This window comes from Stegodyphus dumicola, chromosome 7, assembly GCF_044657685.1.
Source record: "Stegodyphus dumicola isolate Sdum_Otavi_A_Nest chromosome 7, ASM4465768v1".
Classification (NCBI taxonomy): Eukaryota; Metazoa; Arthropoda; class Arachnida; order Araneae; family Eresidae; genus Stegodyphus; species Stegodyphus dumicola.
This window is the reverse complement of record NC_140774.1, coordinates 41,533,108-41,547,542: the sequence shown is the minus strand read 5'-3', so window position 1 is coordinate 41,547,542 and position 14,435 is coordinate 41,533,108. Positions and strand designations below refer to the sequence as shown.

General features: G+C 35.6%; 1 protein-coding gene across 3 annotated transcripts in view; it reads right to left on the bottom strand.

The window, feature by feature from the left end:
* The window catches only part of LOC118203117 (sentrin-specific protease 1-like), a 183,210-nt gene that overhangs the window by 121,673 nt on the left and 47,102 nt on the right, over nucleotides 1-14,435 (bottom strand). For 2 of the 3 annotated variants that reach the window (XM_085820114.1, XM_085820116.1), the window contains one exon: nucleotides 8,875-8,908. The exons of the other annotated variant lie outside the window; for it this stretch is intronic. In XM_085820114.1, the coding sequence (XP_085676240.1) occupies nucleotides 8,875-8,908 (34 nt within the window). The remainder of the gene's footprint in view (nucleotides 1-8,874; nucleotides 8,909-14,435) is intronic. 3 annotated transcript variants of the gene reach the window in all.

The window sequence follows — 14,435 nt, the reverse complement described above, 5'->3', positions numbered from 1 at the left end:
TTCCAGCAGAGTCATCGCCTAGTTTGTTATTCAAATTAAATTGTTCAGCTACCGAATTGGACGTGTTTCTCAAGATATTTCCAAAAAGTCTTATGATTTGGATCTCTCAATGCACAAACCAACGACTCGAAAAGTTAGGACAAACAATTCACCCTACACCCCTCTGAAATTATGCTTGCCTTGGATGCATGCTTGTCATGTCTTACAATAGGGTGCTCAAATTCTCTCATTATTGGTCATCTAATCCTTCTTTGGGAAACGTAGCAATAAAAAATGCTATTTCAAGAGACAGATGTAAAACGTTGCTGTCGAAACTATATTTGCTGCACCAGAAAAGCCAGAAAATGCAAGTAAAACATATTATACTGACGAGGTTGTTTCGTGCCTGAAACAAACCTTCAAACAGTGCTGAAGCGAAAGCTCATATCAAGCTATTAATGAATCAATGACAAAATTCAAGGGACGTTCATCCCTCAAACAATATATGCCAATTAAACCTGTGAAAAGAGAGATAAAAATTTGGCAGCGATGTGATTCAAAAACAGGATATGTATTATGACATGAGCATTTATTCCGGAAAAGAAACGGTGAAGTTCAAGGCACACTTGGGGAACGGGTAGTATCAAAGCTAACGGAGACAATCCGAGGTAAAGACGTGATGCTTGCGTTTGACCGATTTTTTACAAGTGTGCACATGATGGAAACCCTGAAATTTCCTGCTGTTGGCACATGCATCAAGACACGCAAAGATGTTCCTAATTTTGCAACAAAACTAAGCAAAAGGGGTGAGGCTGAGTTTCTCGTAACTAAAAATGGAACATTGTGTGTGAGGTAGCTTGATTCAAAGGAAGTGATGATGCTAAGTAATTGCCACGGAGCTAAATACACTAAAGTAAATCGCACCATGAAAGATGGAAGCAAAGAAGAATTTGAGTGCCTTGTGGCAATTGAATTCTACAACAAAATCATGGGAGGTGTAGACCTTGCAGATCAAATGGCAAATGTCTATGAATTAGATCGAAAATCTTGCAAGTGGTGGAAAAAAGTATTTTTTCGCCTATTGATGAGCGCAGTGGTCAACTCATGGATTGCGTACTGCGAACTCAAACATCGAAAAACCCCACTTCTTGATTTCGTTGTACCTCTTGCAGAAGCCTTGATGGCATCCGGAAAGCTCAATGCACAGTATCAACACCGTAGAGGAACTGGACGCCCATCCAAAACATCACGAAGCTTACTCAATGTTGGTGACCATCTGCCAGTAACAACAAAAACATGACGGCGGTGCCGTAGATGTGCACAACAAAAGAAGGAATCGCGCACTAAAATAATATGCATGATGTGTAATGTCGCATTGTGCATTGATTGTTTCAAACCATACCATTCGTAATTAAATTTTTATTACTAGAAAATCTTTGGTTTTTCTTTACAAAATTACTCATTGAAGACTACTGGGACACATATGTCCCAGCGGTCAGGACTGATGGGACATATATGTCCCGGTCCTAAATCAGTGTTCAAATTTTTCTAAAAATACAACATCTTAATTTTTAGCATTCTAGAGTGCCCTACTCATAGTTTATGTTATCAAAATTGTTCTGTTGTAAAAAAAAAAAAAAAAAAAAAAAAATCGTCGTGAAAGGGTTAAAGATGTTTTATATTCACCTGAACTGAGACGAAATTTAATATCTGGACCTAAGATGGATATCAACGGAGCAAGATTTTATGGTAAAAATGGGCAAATTAAAATTACTAATGATGAAAATGAAACTATTTTCAAGGGTAAGTTGATAGGAAGTAACTATCATGTATTCCCGAAAATAGTGAAAAAGGGGGGCAAATCTGTGAAATTTGAAGCATCCGTAGTTCAGTATAACAATAGTGAATTATGGCATGGTTGATTTGGTCATATAAATTATGGTGCTATTGTCAGGACTAGTAAGAGACATTCAGTTCGAGGTCTTCCTGTGTTAAAGAACTCACCTAATTTGTTTTGTGAACATTGCCAAATCAATAAGCAAAGACAAATCTCCTATAGACCTTTAGAAGGTATTCAAGTGAAGAGACTGCTTGAAAGGTTTCTTTCTGATGTATGGGGGGACCTATTAACATTCCAGGTAGGAATAGTGAACATTATTTCGTTTCCTTTATTGACGAATATTCTCGTTATGTGGTAGTGTACCACATTGTAGAGAAAAGCCAGGTATTTGAAGTATTTGAAAGGCATATAGCACGTGATAAAAGATCACTGAATCTTAAGCTGAAATACTTTAGAACTGACAATGGACGAGAATATGACAACAAATAATTCAGTGGATGTTGCAATAAAAATGGAGTAAAGCACGAATTTACGGATATATATACTACAGAAAAAAATGGAGTTTGTGAGACATTCAATCAGACGGCTATCAACAATGTACGCACAATTTTACATGATAGTGGTATGAGTCTTGAATTTTGGTCAGATGCAGTGATGTATTTTGCATATTCATTTAATAGAATTTTTCATAAAGTTCAAGATAGAACCCCATTTGAATTGTATACAAAGCGGAAACCATCAGTGCGTCACCTTAAGGCATTTGGAATGATTGCCTATGTGGGAATTTCAAAAGCTAAAAGAAATTCTAAGCTTGATCCAAAGGCAACGAAGGGCCGATTGATTGGATACAGTGTACGAACAAAAGGGTACAAGATTTGGTTGGAAAATGAACAAAAAGTAGTAGAAACCCTAAATGCTGCTTTTGTTGTTGGAATGCAGAGAAGTTGCAGTGGAGCTGCACTGGGCACCCTTCCTGATTTGGAATCTGAAGAGAGAGTCGAGTTCCAATCTACTGATACTCCAGTTGGCTACTTCCTGAAATAGAGGAAAGAATTGATACCAGTGTACCCTCTTCTATACTTAGCACTGACACTCAATCCACATTGAGACAGGTAACTTGGCTATGTAAACCTGTTCCAAGACCACAGAGCACTTGTACGGATGTGTACTATTTTGAGAATGGGTCTAATCAAAGACTACGATCACCAAATGATGTAGAAAAGTATTGCACTGAGCATAATATTCAGTATGATCCTACCTTGTTTAATTTCAAGGGAAGCAATACTTATAATGGTGAAATTGACCCAACTGGCACTCGTTCAATGTCGTATACCCAAGACAGCTGACTAGAGGTTTCAATTCCAAACACTTATAACCAGGCAATGAAGTCCACAAAAAAGCACAAATGGATAGAGGCAATGGAAGAGGAAATGGCCAACATGCGAAAGCATAAGGTATGGCATCTTGTTCCACTTCCTAAAGACAAGACTCTACTAGGTTGCAGGTGGACTTTCAACATTAAACATGACAAATTTGGAAACACTGCTCGTTTAGTGGCTCAGGGTTATCGACAAATTAAATACGATACCTATGACGAAACCTACTCACCTGTAGTCAACTTTTCAGTAAAAAGGCTCCTTTTCTCTCTCCTAATTGCACACCTTGGATGGGCAAATATACAATGCGACGTAAAAAGTGCCTATCTCTACGCTCCTTTATCTGAGGAAATTTACATGTCCCAACCTCAGGGTTTTGTAGAGCAAGATAAAGAAACTTTTGTGTGCCGTTTAGATAGAGCCTTGCATGGTCTGCATCAGAGTGGACGATTATGGTACTACGAGTTAGATAGAACACTATGTAACCTAGGGTTTATCAAGTTTGAGTGGTGTAATTGTGTCTATCGATTTAAAGATTTTATCATTCTGTTGGTTTATGTTGATGATATTGTTGTGTTCGGAAAGAGTGAAGTTCAGGCTAAAAGGATATTAAAAATCCTGAATTCACATTTTGATTTGAAAATTTTGGGTAAAACAAAAAAGCTCTTGGGTGTGGAATTTGAATATGAGAATAATAGTGTCCTGATTCATCAGCAATTATATATAGAAGACATAGTTAATCGATTCAAGTCTTTTAAAATACAAATTACTTCCCTTCCAATTCTTAAAGGTGTGAAATACTCAAAGTCTCAGAGTCCCAGTACACAAGAAGAAACGACTGAGATGATGAATTATCCTTACAGAAATGTTTTTAGGATGCCTCTCGTTTCTTTGCAATCGTACTCGTCCGGATATAGCCTATGCTGTTAATTTATTTTCTCAGTTTCAAAGCAATCCTGGTAAGTTTCACTCGGAAGGACTACTTAAACTTTTGGGCAGATATCACAAACTTAAACTGGTATGCAAGGAACTGAAGCTGAATATATTCAGATTCGGATTTTGCTTCAAGCAGGGATGATATGGTGTCTATTAGTGGACAAATAGCTTTTTTGGGAGAATCACCTGCATCTTGGCATACTTTTAAAGAAAGGGGAGTGAGTTTGTCTACTATGGAGGCTGAATTTACTTCCATGACTGAATCAGCAAAAGAACTGGTTTGGTTTAAAAACATTTTGGATGAATGCATTCAGTTTACGATTGCAAATAACTATGTTTCGAAACCTATATTGTTTGCGAATAACATGGCTGCTATAAGTTTTACAAAATCACCAATTGAAAACTCAAGGACGAAACATATAGATGTAAAGTTATTCTTCATTCGTGATCTACTGAAGAGGAAAATTTTTGATCTAAAATATGTTCCAAGCAAAGATAATCTGGCTGATCCCATGACAAAATCACTGACTAAACATAACTTAATAAGATTTTGTGGAGCAATTTTCTTGTGAAATTTGTTTTTTTGTATATTTAACTGTAAATTACGAGTTTTGTTTAGACGTTTCAACTGTATCATTGAAAATAATATGTTGTAAGTCATATTATGATGTGTATTAGATAATGTAAAAATTGTACAGAATGAATGCTGTGTGATTGACCAGGGCCCTGCGTAAATGTATTGAATGTATGATCATACTTATGTCTTTGTATTGTTTTGTAACATGTTAGACTTTCTTGGTGTGCCGTTCCAGCCCCCATTGGAAGACGATATTGCAATGCATGCCAGCCAGCGATAAGTGCCGTGATTCCGTTCCAAAGATGACTTTTTCTGGATTCTCAAAAGAGGCTACGATGTGAGCGACTGCTGTGGACGGCATCTTGTTTCTACGGTTCAGCAGCAATAGATTCCAACCTGTGATTTCCAGTGAGCAACTGTAGTGGGCATATTGTTTTCATGAAGGCGGCATCTTTAAATACAAGTGTTATTCAGGATTAGCGGCGATGTTTTTCTAAGCTGTGATTTCTTGTGTGTAACTCTACAGTGAGCGGCTTTAGCCAGTGCAAGTGCACTCAAATTTTTCAGGTGCATTCTTGGCCAAAAAGCATGGACTTATTTATAGTGAAGTGAATTTCATAATAACCGCAAGTTTCTGTTCTGCGATATGTTTTTCGCGTATTGAATGCCAGCATTTAAAGATCAGGTAATATATTTACTGTACCATTAATAGTGTAATATTCCTTAAACGAAAAACCCTTGGGGTTAATGATTGATCAACTAAGTGTAATTTTTGATAATGGTTATGTTACACTCTTTAAGTTTCTGATATTCATTAAATTTATTCATTGTGTTTTTATTTATATATATATTGTTAATAAATTGGTTAAGTTTAAAACTTTTGTCTTCAATGTCTGCACAGTATATAACCTTAGAGAGCTTCTATTGCTAATTCTGCTAAATGTTTTTACAACTTTAAACTTTGCTTTTGCATCAATAGCAAGCATTTCTAGTGCGCAATTCGCAAAGTATAAAACCAGTAACAGATGGGGAAAATTTATCTTTTTTTGTTGCGGCCATTGTAATTCCATAAAGGAGCAACTAAAGATGTCATTATGATGATATCGAGACCATACAGACAACTAAACGACTTCGAATGTGGTTGCATTGTAGGCTTGCGTGAAGCTGGGTGGTCATATCAAGCAATAGGCCACCACCTGCAGCATACAGACACTGCTGTGCAATGATGTTGGCAGAAATGGTTGCTACAAAAAAAATTTCAACAAAGAAAAGGCTCTGGAAGGCCAACGGTATGATTGTCAACTATTCAATGCACTACAGCCATGTCTATACTTTCCATGGTAATGTTCACCATTTCATGGTGCTTGTCTGAGTCGGGGTTTACGTTCACAGAGGATTTTAAGACGTTTGCTTTTGACCACACAACATCGGTGTAGTCGTCTGGAGTGGCGCTGCAGCCTATCATCATAGCTGCCATCAGACTGGAAGCATTTAGGGTTCAGTGATGAATCCCGCTTCATTCTTGAAGCAGATGACCACCGTGTTTGCATCTGGAGAGGACGGGGCCAGCAGTCCCAATTAGCCTTTGTTTTACAAAGGCATACAGCCATAAACCCTGGTGTGATGGTGTGGAGCAGTATTTCTTACAACAGCAGGTCAACTTTAGTCATCCTCCGTACATCTTTAAGAGCTCAACTATATGTTGACACCATCCTGCGGCTGGCTGCATTACCCTTCATGGCACGTCATTCTGGGGCCATTTTCCAACAAGATAATGCCACTCGCATAACTCTGGACTGTCTCCGAGCGGTTGATACTCTTCTTTGGACAGCAAGGTCACCAGACCTTTCACCAATTGAGCATGTCTGGGATATAGTAGGCCGCCAGATTCAGGCACCACAAAATATCGCAGATCTGGAGCGATAACTGATGAATGCCTGGCAGAATGTGTTGCAGGATGACATTAGAAACCTCTAAAACTCCTTACCTCAACGAGGGCAGTTCGACCAGCTACTAATTTGAACACTGAATGGGTGATTGTGAGCCGTGATTTTTTAATCATTTTATTATCTGTGTATGAGCTATAGTCAATTTATGAAAAACAACAACTTCCTTCATGGTGCTTCAATTTTTTTGCAAGAGTGTATATCTGAATTTTCTGGACCCATTTTCCGTGCACCTTAGAAGAATCTCCAAATTTGGCATTGGGGGGGGGAGAGAATAGCTGAAATTAAAATTTTGACAGCACGGACAAAAATTCACTTCCTGAATTTTTTTGATCTATTAAAGGGTTAAATTTATTTTATTTTATTTTTTATAGGTAGTGACTTTGTTGTTAATTTCATTAATACACGAATAACCAACTTCACTTTATTTTTTTATTTTTTTGCAACAAATACAGACATGATTCCACATTACTTGCATTTCTGTGGTATTAAGAATTTTCCACATGTGGGAAGAAGAGGGGTAACCAAAACAATTTTGAGAAATACTGGACTAGACAAATATTGATGCACCATGATAATTCAAGACCTCATATAGCTCACTTAACACAGAATACAAAAATTTTGGTTGGCAACTTCTTTAGCGTCAACGTTACAGCCTGGATAAATGGACCTTTAGTGCCTGCCTCAAGCAATTACTACCTATTTGGTTCCACTAAAAAATATATCTTGCAGGCAGATGAAAATATTGTTTAAGATGTGGATAATACAGCAACCCATGGAATTTTATGCAGCTAGCGTTGAAACACTAATAAAATGACAGGACAAGTGTATAAATAATTATAGGAATCATGGTGAGAAACAGAATTAGTTTTCAGATGAGTATTGCAATAAGCTACTGTGTACTTGCCTTTTGTGACTTACAATGGATGGACAAAAATATGGAAACACCTTGTGAAATGCATGTTTGAAAAGAAAGATTGATTTTAATGAAATATGTAGGTGGCGCTGGCGTTTTTGACTACTGACGCCAACTATACAACTTCGTAAATGTGCTAAACAGTTCAGTTTTTGTCGGAGTACTGTTATGTGAGGTTGTCATTGCATTATGTCAGAGTTAACAGACTTCGAACGTGGGCAAATTGTTGGAGCACGTATGGTAGGTGCTTCCGTAAGCAAGGTAGCCGAGGTATTTAGTGTTTCAAGAGGTACTGTATCGAAGATTTATTCCGCATATTTGAAAAGCGGAAAAACATCATCTGCTAAATCACAGCGCGGACGAAAGTGTGTCCTGAGTGATCGTGACAGACGATCATTAAGGGCAATTGTGACAAAAATAAGAAGGCCATGGCATGTTGTGTTACCGAACCCTGCGAGTACCAAAACAATTAGAAGGGAGCTTCATAAACAGGGAATTGCTGGCCGTGCTGCAATTGAGAAGCCACTCATCAGTGATGCTAATGCCCGTAACAGGAAAAGTGGTGTTTAAGTCATAAAGCCTGGACTATAGAGCAGTGGAAGCGAGTAATATGGTTCGACGAGTCTTCTTTCACATTGTTTCCCATTTCTGGCCGAATTTACGTCTGGAGAACGCCATCTCAAGCCTATAATACAGACTGCTTGTTGCCAAGAGTGAAACATGGCGGGGGTTCTGTTATGGTTTGGGCAGCCATATCGTGGTTCTCTGCTAGCCCCATGATAACTGTGTCAGGGCACATGACTGCCAAGACTTATGTGAACATTTTGGCCGATCAAGTTCATCCCATGGTACAAATTTTGTTCCCCGATGGTGATGGTGTCTTCCAAGACGACAAAGCCCCTGTTCACACAGCTCACATTGTCCAGGACTGGATTTCTGGGCACGAGGATGAGTTGTCCCAACTCCCCTGGCCACCACAGTCCCAGACCTGAATATTATCGAACCTTTGTGGTCTACATTGGAACGGAAAGTGCATTCTCGTTATCGACCGCGAACATCGTTATCTGAACTTGCTACCGTTTTGCAGGAAGCATGGTATAATATTCCCTTGGCAAACATACAGGAACTGTATTTATCCATTGCGAGAAGACTGCAAGCTGTTTTGGATGCCAACGGGTTTCCTACACCATATTAAGCAAAGAAACATGTTTTTTTAAAGGTGTTTCCATATTTTTGTCCAACCCCTGTACTTATTGACTTTCCTTGGCAATATAATAACAATAATAGAAATGAAATGTACATACTTTTCTTTCTTTCATCCAGTATCTGACACTCCATCTAAATTTTAAAAAAAATAAGAGTATATTAGAAAGAAGATCTAAATGCAGGCAGATGAACTTCAGTAAGCTGAAACAGAAGGAATTAAATGGAAACTGATTAATTAAAAATTCAATTTAGTGCAATAAAAATTAATTTCAAATACAGTCAAAAATCATTAATCCGGACACCCATAACCCAGAATGATCTATAATCCAGACCTCAAAGCTACAAACTTTCTACGCATAATACCTTTACCCATGCGCATATGTGCACGCGTTTAATTTACACATGCACATTTAATGTATAACAGACGGTATAAGCTAAACTAAAATTATCTAATTATCTATTTCAGTTAATGATGCAGATTGCTTTGTTCCTTAATCTTCGAATTGGATCCAGCTTATTATTTTTTGCAGATTGTTAGAGCAATTTTCTAAAAGTAAGCTTGAACTTTCGATTATGTCAAACAGAATTTCCCATGCTGGAGCTGCCAAAGGATCTACAAAGCGAAAGTATGTTTCGATGTCCATCAAACAAAAAGTGGATAAAGGTATATCCTTTGTTTCTCTAACCATTCCGAAATCTGCTTAGCAATTTCACGCTGCTCTGCGGGGGTAGGGGGTGTAGACGTCGCAGCGCGCGATGAATTGGAAGTTGATCTGTCAGCAGTATCCTTATCTTCAGGGCAGATGTTTTTATTTTATTTGGCTTTTAATTCCTTACTAAATGTAGTATTTCATCTCGATGTACTTTGTCTTTGATATGATTTAAATCAAATTCCTCGTCATTATAATTCGCTTCCGATAGTGAAGAAAGTGACACAGAGGTTATTGAAAACGAAAAAATTTCGATTGACAAATTAGTCGGTATTCTCAACACGGCAATTATAGGACTTGAACAGCGGAACTTTGTAAAAGAAGAAATTATGTCTGATTATAGAATTAAAGAGAAAGTATTATCACATAAAATGTGAAGCAACTTAAACAACTTACATTGAAAGAAATGTTTAATAATGTAAACAAATAAATATTAAGCTTTTTTTTGTAAATTTTGATACCCTTTAGATCATAATTGTTCTTTATTTCATAAATTATGGTTTCATATTTTTAATTTTATAATTTCTGCATGCCATCTTACCAGATTTAAACTGATGATCTATAATCCGGAAAAATCGATAATCCGGAATCGCTGAAGTCCCAACGAGTCCGGATTAAAGACTTTTGACTGTACTATGTTTCAAACTTCATTTCAACTTATGAAATTTCTTCATCTGTAAAAAGGCATCAAGCATTTTCAAAATGAAAGACACTTCCCTTGACAAGTCTATTTAGAAATATTTTACTCTTTAACCCTTTGACATGCGGTGGTCATGCCCTGAAACCACCAATTTTCGAATTTTTTTCTCCTCTTCCTTCCAAAATTTTTGAGTGAAAATCAATTGATTACTGATCTTTTATCTCTAAATAACACAAAATGACCACAGAATCATATATGTTTTAGGTCTTAGTACTTCAAATCAGATGCCTTTTAAAATTAGTTTTCAACGAGAGAAAATAACTTCCTTTTATTAACATAAACAACTTTAAATTTCAAAAGTTATTTATCGCACATCATGATTTCTATCATAAACAATAAAAAACTAGAGCATTGTGTCAATTGTCAATGCTCTGGACGCTCGGGGGTCGCGCTTTGAAACCACTGCTCCTCACAATGGCGCTTGCTTGCTTCTCAAATAGGAATGTTTATTTTTACCCGGATATAGATAAGGGGTTTTCAACTCAACTCACGGTGGAACGGCGCTAGCGCCAGGGTGCCTGGGCCGAAGGCCCTACCCCAGATCGAACTCTGGTGTATCTTTTAATGTTGACAAGGCAGAAGTTGAAAGTAGACTTCTAACGAGTCAGTGGTGGTTGAATTTGAAAAAAGATACATAAAAATGCCAAAAAACATAAGCAGTGAGTGAGTAATTTTTTATGGTGAGAGTGTCAAGCACCTGACGAGCTGGTGGCATGCTGCAAGAGAACATGTTAGGTGCAAAAAGGATCAGTGTAAGCATTTGGTGAATTACAAGTAATTTAAAGATAGAGTAGAATAACTATAAAACACTAGCAACAGAAATGAAGAGATAAAAGGTAACAAGTAGGAAATGGAATTCCACAACACAGCCTACAGGTAGAATGAGTTATTAGAAATATGCATTACAGACATACTAAAGCTCAGCAAGGGTAAACATATAAATATTATCCTATTTAATTTTTATATCAATCTTATACCATCAATTTCCGCCACAAAGCCATTAGTCGCATAACTCATGTATACATTTCTCATTTCTTTCTGAGGTTACGGCCTATATAAATTTTCCAATAAAGAATATTACGTAAGATCACTAATAATCCCGCCACAACATAACACTTAGACATTAACATTTTGCTCAGCAGTATTATTCATAACAATTTCTTCGAACAGATTAAATATCAGAAAGAGCTTATCAATTGAATTTTCAGTAGCCAGTATTTCAGGTAATTTTGAAGTGATTTTCCAATAAATTAACTTGAAATAAGGGGTTTTGAAATCACAGAGTTATTTTATTACTAAACAATACATGCACCTACCCCCAGTAAAAAAGGTCTTTCCTTTCCAGAGACTTTTCTCTGACATCAACCTCTCTCTTTTCTTGCTCCACAAGCTAGTATTGTGATTTTATAAATTATCTCCTGCGGTTTAAAGTTAATGTAAATATACTCTGCTGTAATTATAAATAGAAATCGCATAAAGTTTTATTTAAATTTAAAATATTTTCTGAATATTTTGAGACGAAATACGAATAAATACGTATGAATGGGAAACGAATGATCCATACCAAAGCCAAAAAGACGAAGCCCCCCCCCCACATTAACATAAAAAACCGCAAATTTCATGTGCCAGATGAAAAAAAAACTAAATAACGCTGGACATATACTAGTGAAATTTAGATCCAATCAGTGTACATTTTGTAGCACAAGGAAGAAACATCATAGAAGAAGATACATGTGCGAAATATGCAGTGTGGGTCTATGCATGTACCAAAATGACAAAACATGCTTTGAACAGCGTCACAAAAAATATTTGTTCTTTGAAATTTTAAAAACAAAACAACAACAACAACAAAAATTTTTTTTTAATCCTTATTTTACTGAGTTTTTTAATCCATGTAGCCAAACATCCTTATTATGTAGGTAATTATACTTTCACTGCCATAGAAAAATTACATCAATGTTTATTTTTTAATTTTTTCTGACGATTTAATTTGTAAAATATATATATATATATATATATATATATATATTGCAATTCTTGCATGCATTTTTTTTTTTAAATTCGTAAATTTCGTCATTTATTGGAAACGTGCACGGAAAAAGATAAGTTCCCTCCCCCACTACCTAGCAAGCTTCAAAGTACTAGACGCGTGGTGGTTTCACAGTGCGACCACCACCCACAAAACAATGGGCAAGAGTAGATTTTTTTAAATTCACACATTATTTGTCTCTAGGATTATAATATTCAATTTCTAGAGTTTTAGTTAAAAAAATTATAAAAACAATATTGCGCGCGTCAAAGGTTAACCAACGAAAAATGCTATTATTATCAATTAAATTGCCATTCATCATATTTCTGACTTCTTTTAGAAAATTTTAATGTTACGCATCAGAAAATAACTTTACATTCAGGTCATATGCATTTTTAAATTCCCTCTTCTGAACAAAATAATATTGGGTAGCTAAAAACTTCAGCAATTTTTGGTGGTAAATATTAATAAAGCAGTACAAAAAATATATAAGAAAATTTTGTTAAATTACATAAGCACTACTTTGCTCTGTGACTTTTGGCCATCTCTTGGACAACTAGAAATTTCTGTTTTTAGATAAGTTATTACATTTATTCACAAAGAAGTTATCAATGTGCTGTTTGCCAGTTTTCAAAGAAGTGAACTTCAGGCTGTTCAGATAGTTTTGAAATTGACCTGGAGAGACGAAAATACAAGGAAGCAAGACAAAACAGCTACATTCTGTAAATCTTTGACAGTCATTAAAATGCGAGGCTAAGTATTTCCATGTTGGAAGATACCGACATCAACAACTGGACAAATCTAAGCACTGCTTTGATTTCTGCTTTTAACCCTCTGGCTGATCATCCCACGATTTCCACGGGCAACTCAAATGTAGCAAAATTTGCTTATCCCGTGATTTCCGCAGGCATATGTTTTTCTTCCTTTATTGAGGAGCGCATCCTGATTTTTCCCCATTTAAGCATTGAAATAAATTATATACAGTATTAGGCATTTAGTTTACATTTTGGCCAACAGATATTGTTGGTTCTCCACTGAATTGCGGCATTTGAAGACAGGTGGTATTAGCGCTCAAACTTCACTTTTTGCCGCCTTTTCTTACATAAATTGCTGCTAGAAAACATTCAGCGATTATCTTGATTATTTAATTAAATTATTGAATTATTAATTAGATTAATAATTAGATTGATTATTAATTAGATTTATTGAATCTGGTGCAAAAACTGTGAAGTTGGACTTTGCCTTGAACCCTGTTATGAACTCTATCAGACTAAACTGCATTTCTAAGGTATTTTCCCCTCAGCGCTTTATATTTTCTTAAATTTTACTTTTTTATATTATGCAATAAATAGAAATTAACTGTAATTCGACTTAAATTTATTTCAAAAAATATTTTTTTGGTGATAACATCTGAAATTGGTTTTCCTGGCAACTTAGTTTCTCATGATAAAAATCTACGTACAAAATATTTTCTAGAAAGTAAAAATGCATTTTTCAATTCTCCAATATATATAGATTCAAAATATGAAAAAAAAAAAAAGAAAAAGAAAAAGAAAGAGAGAGAACACAATTTTTGAAGCGGTTTTGGTCCACAAACTGAGCAGTCAGAGGGTTAAACCTAGCATTCGGAAACAGAATTTCTGAATTTACTACAGGGTTCATAGCCACATTTTAGTTAAAAAAATAAGCACCTATAAGTACTTTTCAAGCACATTTTAAGGAAAAAATAAGCACCTGTCTAATTACATTATACACAACTGCATAACCTTAAAAGAAAAATTAGACTTGTAATTTAAAATATGAGCAATGCAATATTTATTACGAGAATGAGCATTACCTCAACAATGGAAAACAATTTACTTTTTTTTTTTAAATTTTAAATGACAGTTCAATTTACAGAATTAGTTTACAATGAGAGAAAAAAAACTATGCAGAACTAAACTATATTACAAAATTTAATGATGATATTTCAGTTGAAAATATAGAAAATTAATAATAAGCCATATTAATTGTATTCGTTTGCCACCTAATAATAAATACAATTTATTTTTTCACTCATATTAATATTTAAATAATTTAACTTCAATCAAAATTCTGAACATTTTCTAAATTTTCATTCCATAACAGTTTTCCCTTAACATATATCCCAAACAACGTAATTTAAGTAAAAAAGAGGACATTTCTGAAATCAGAAGACGGGAAATTGCTTCATGCAGTCAT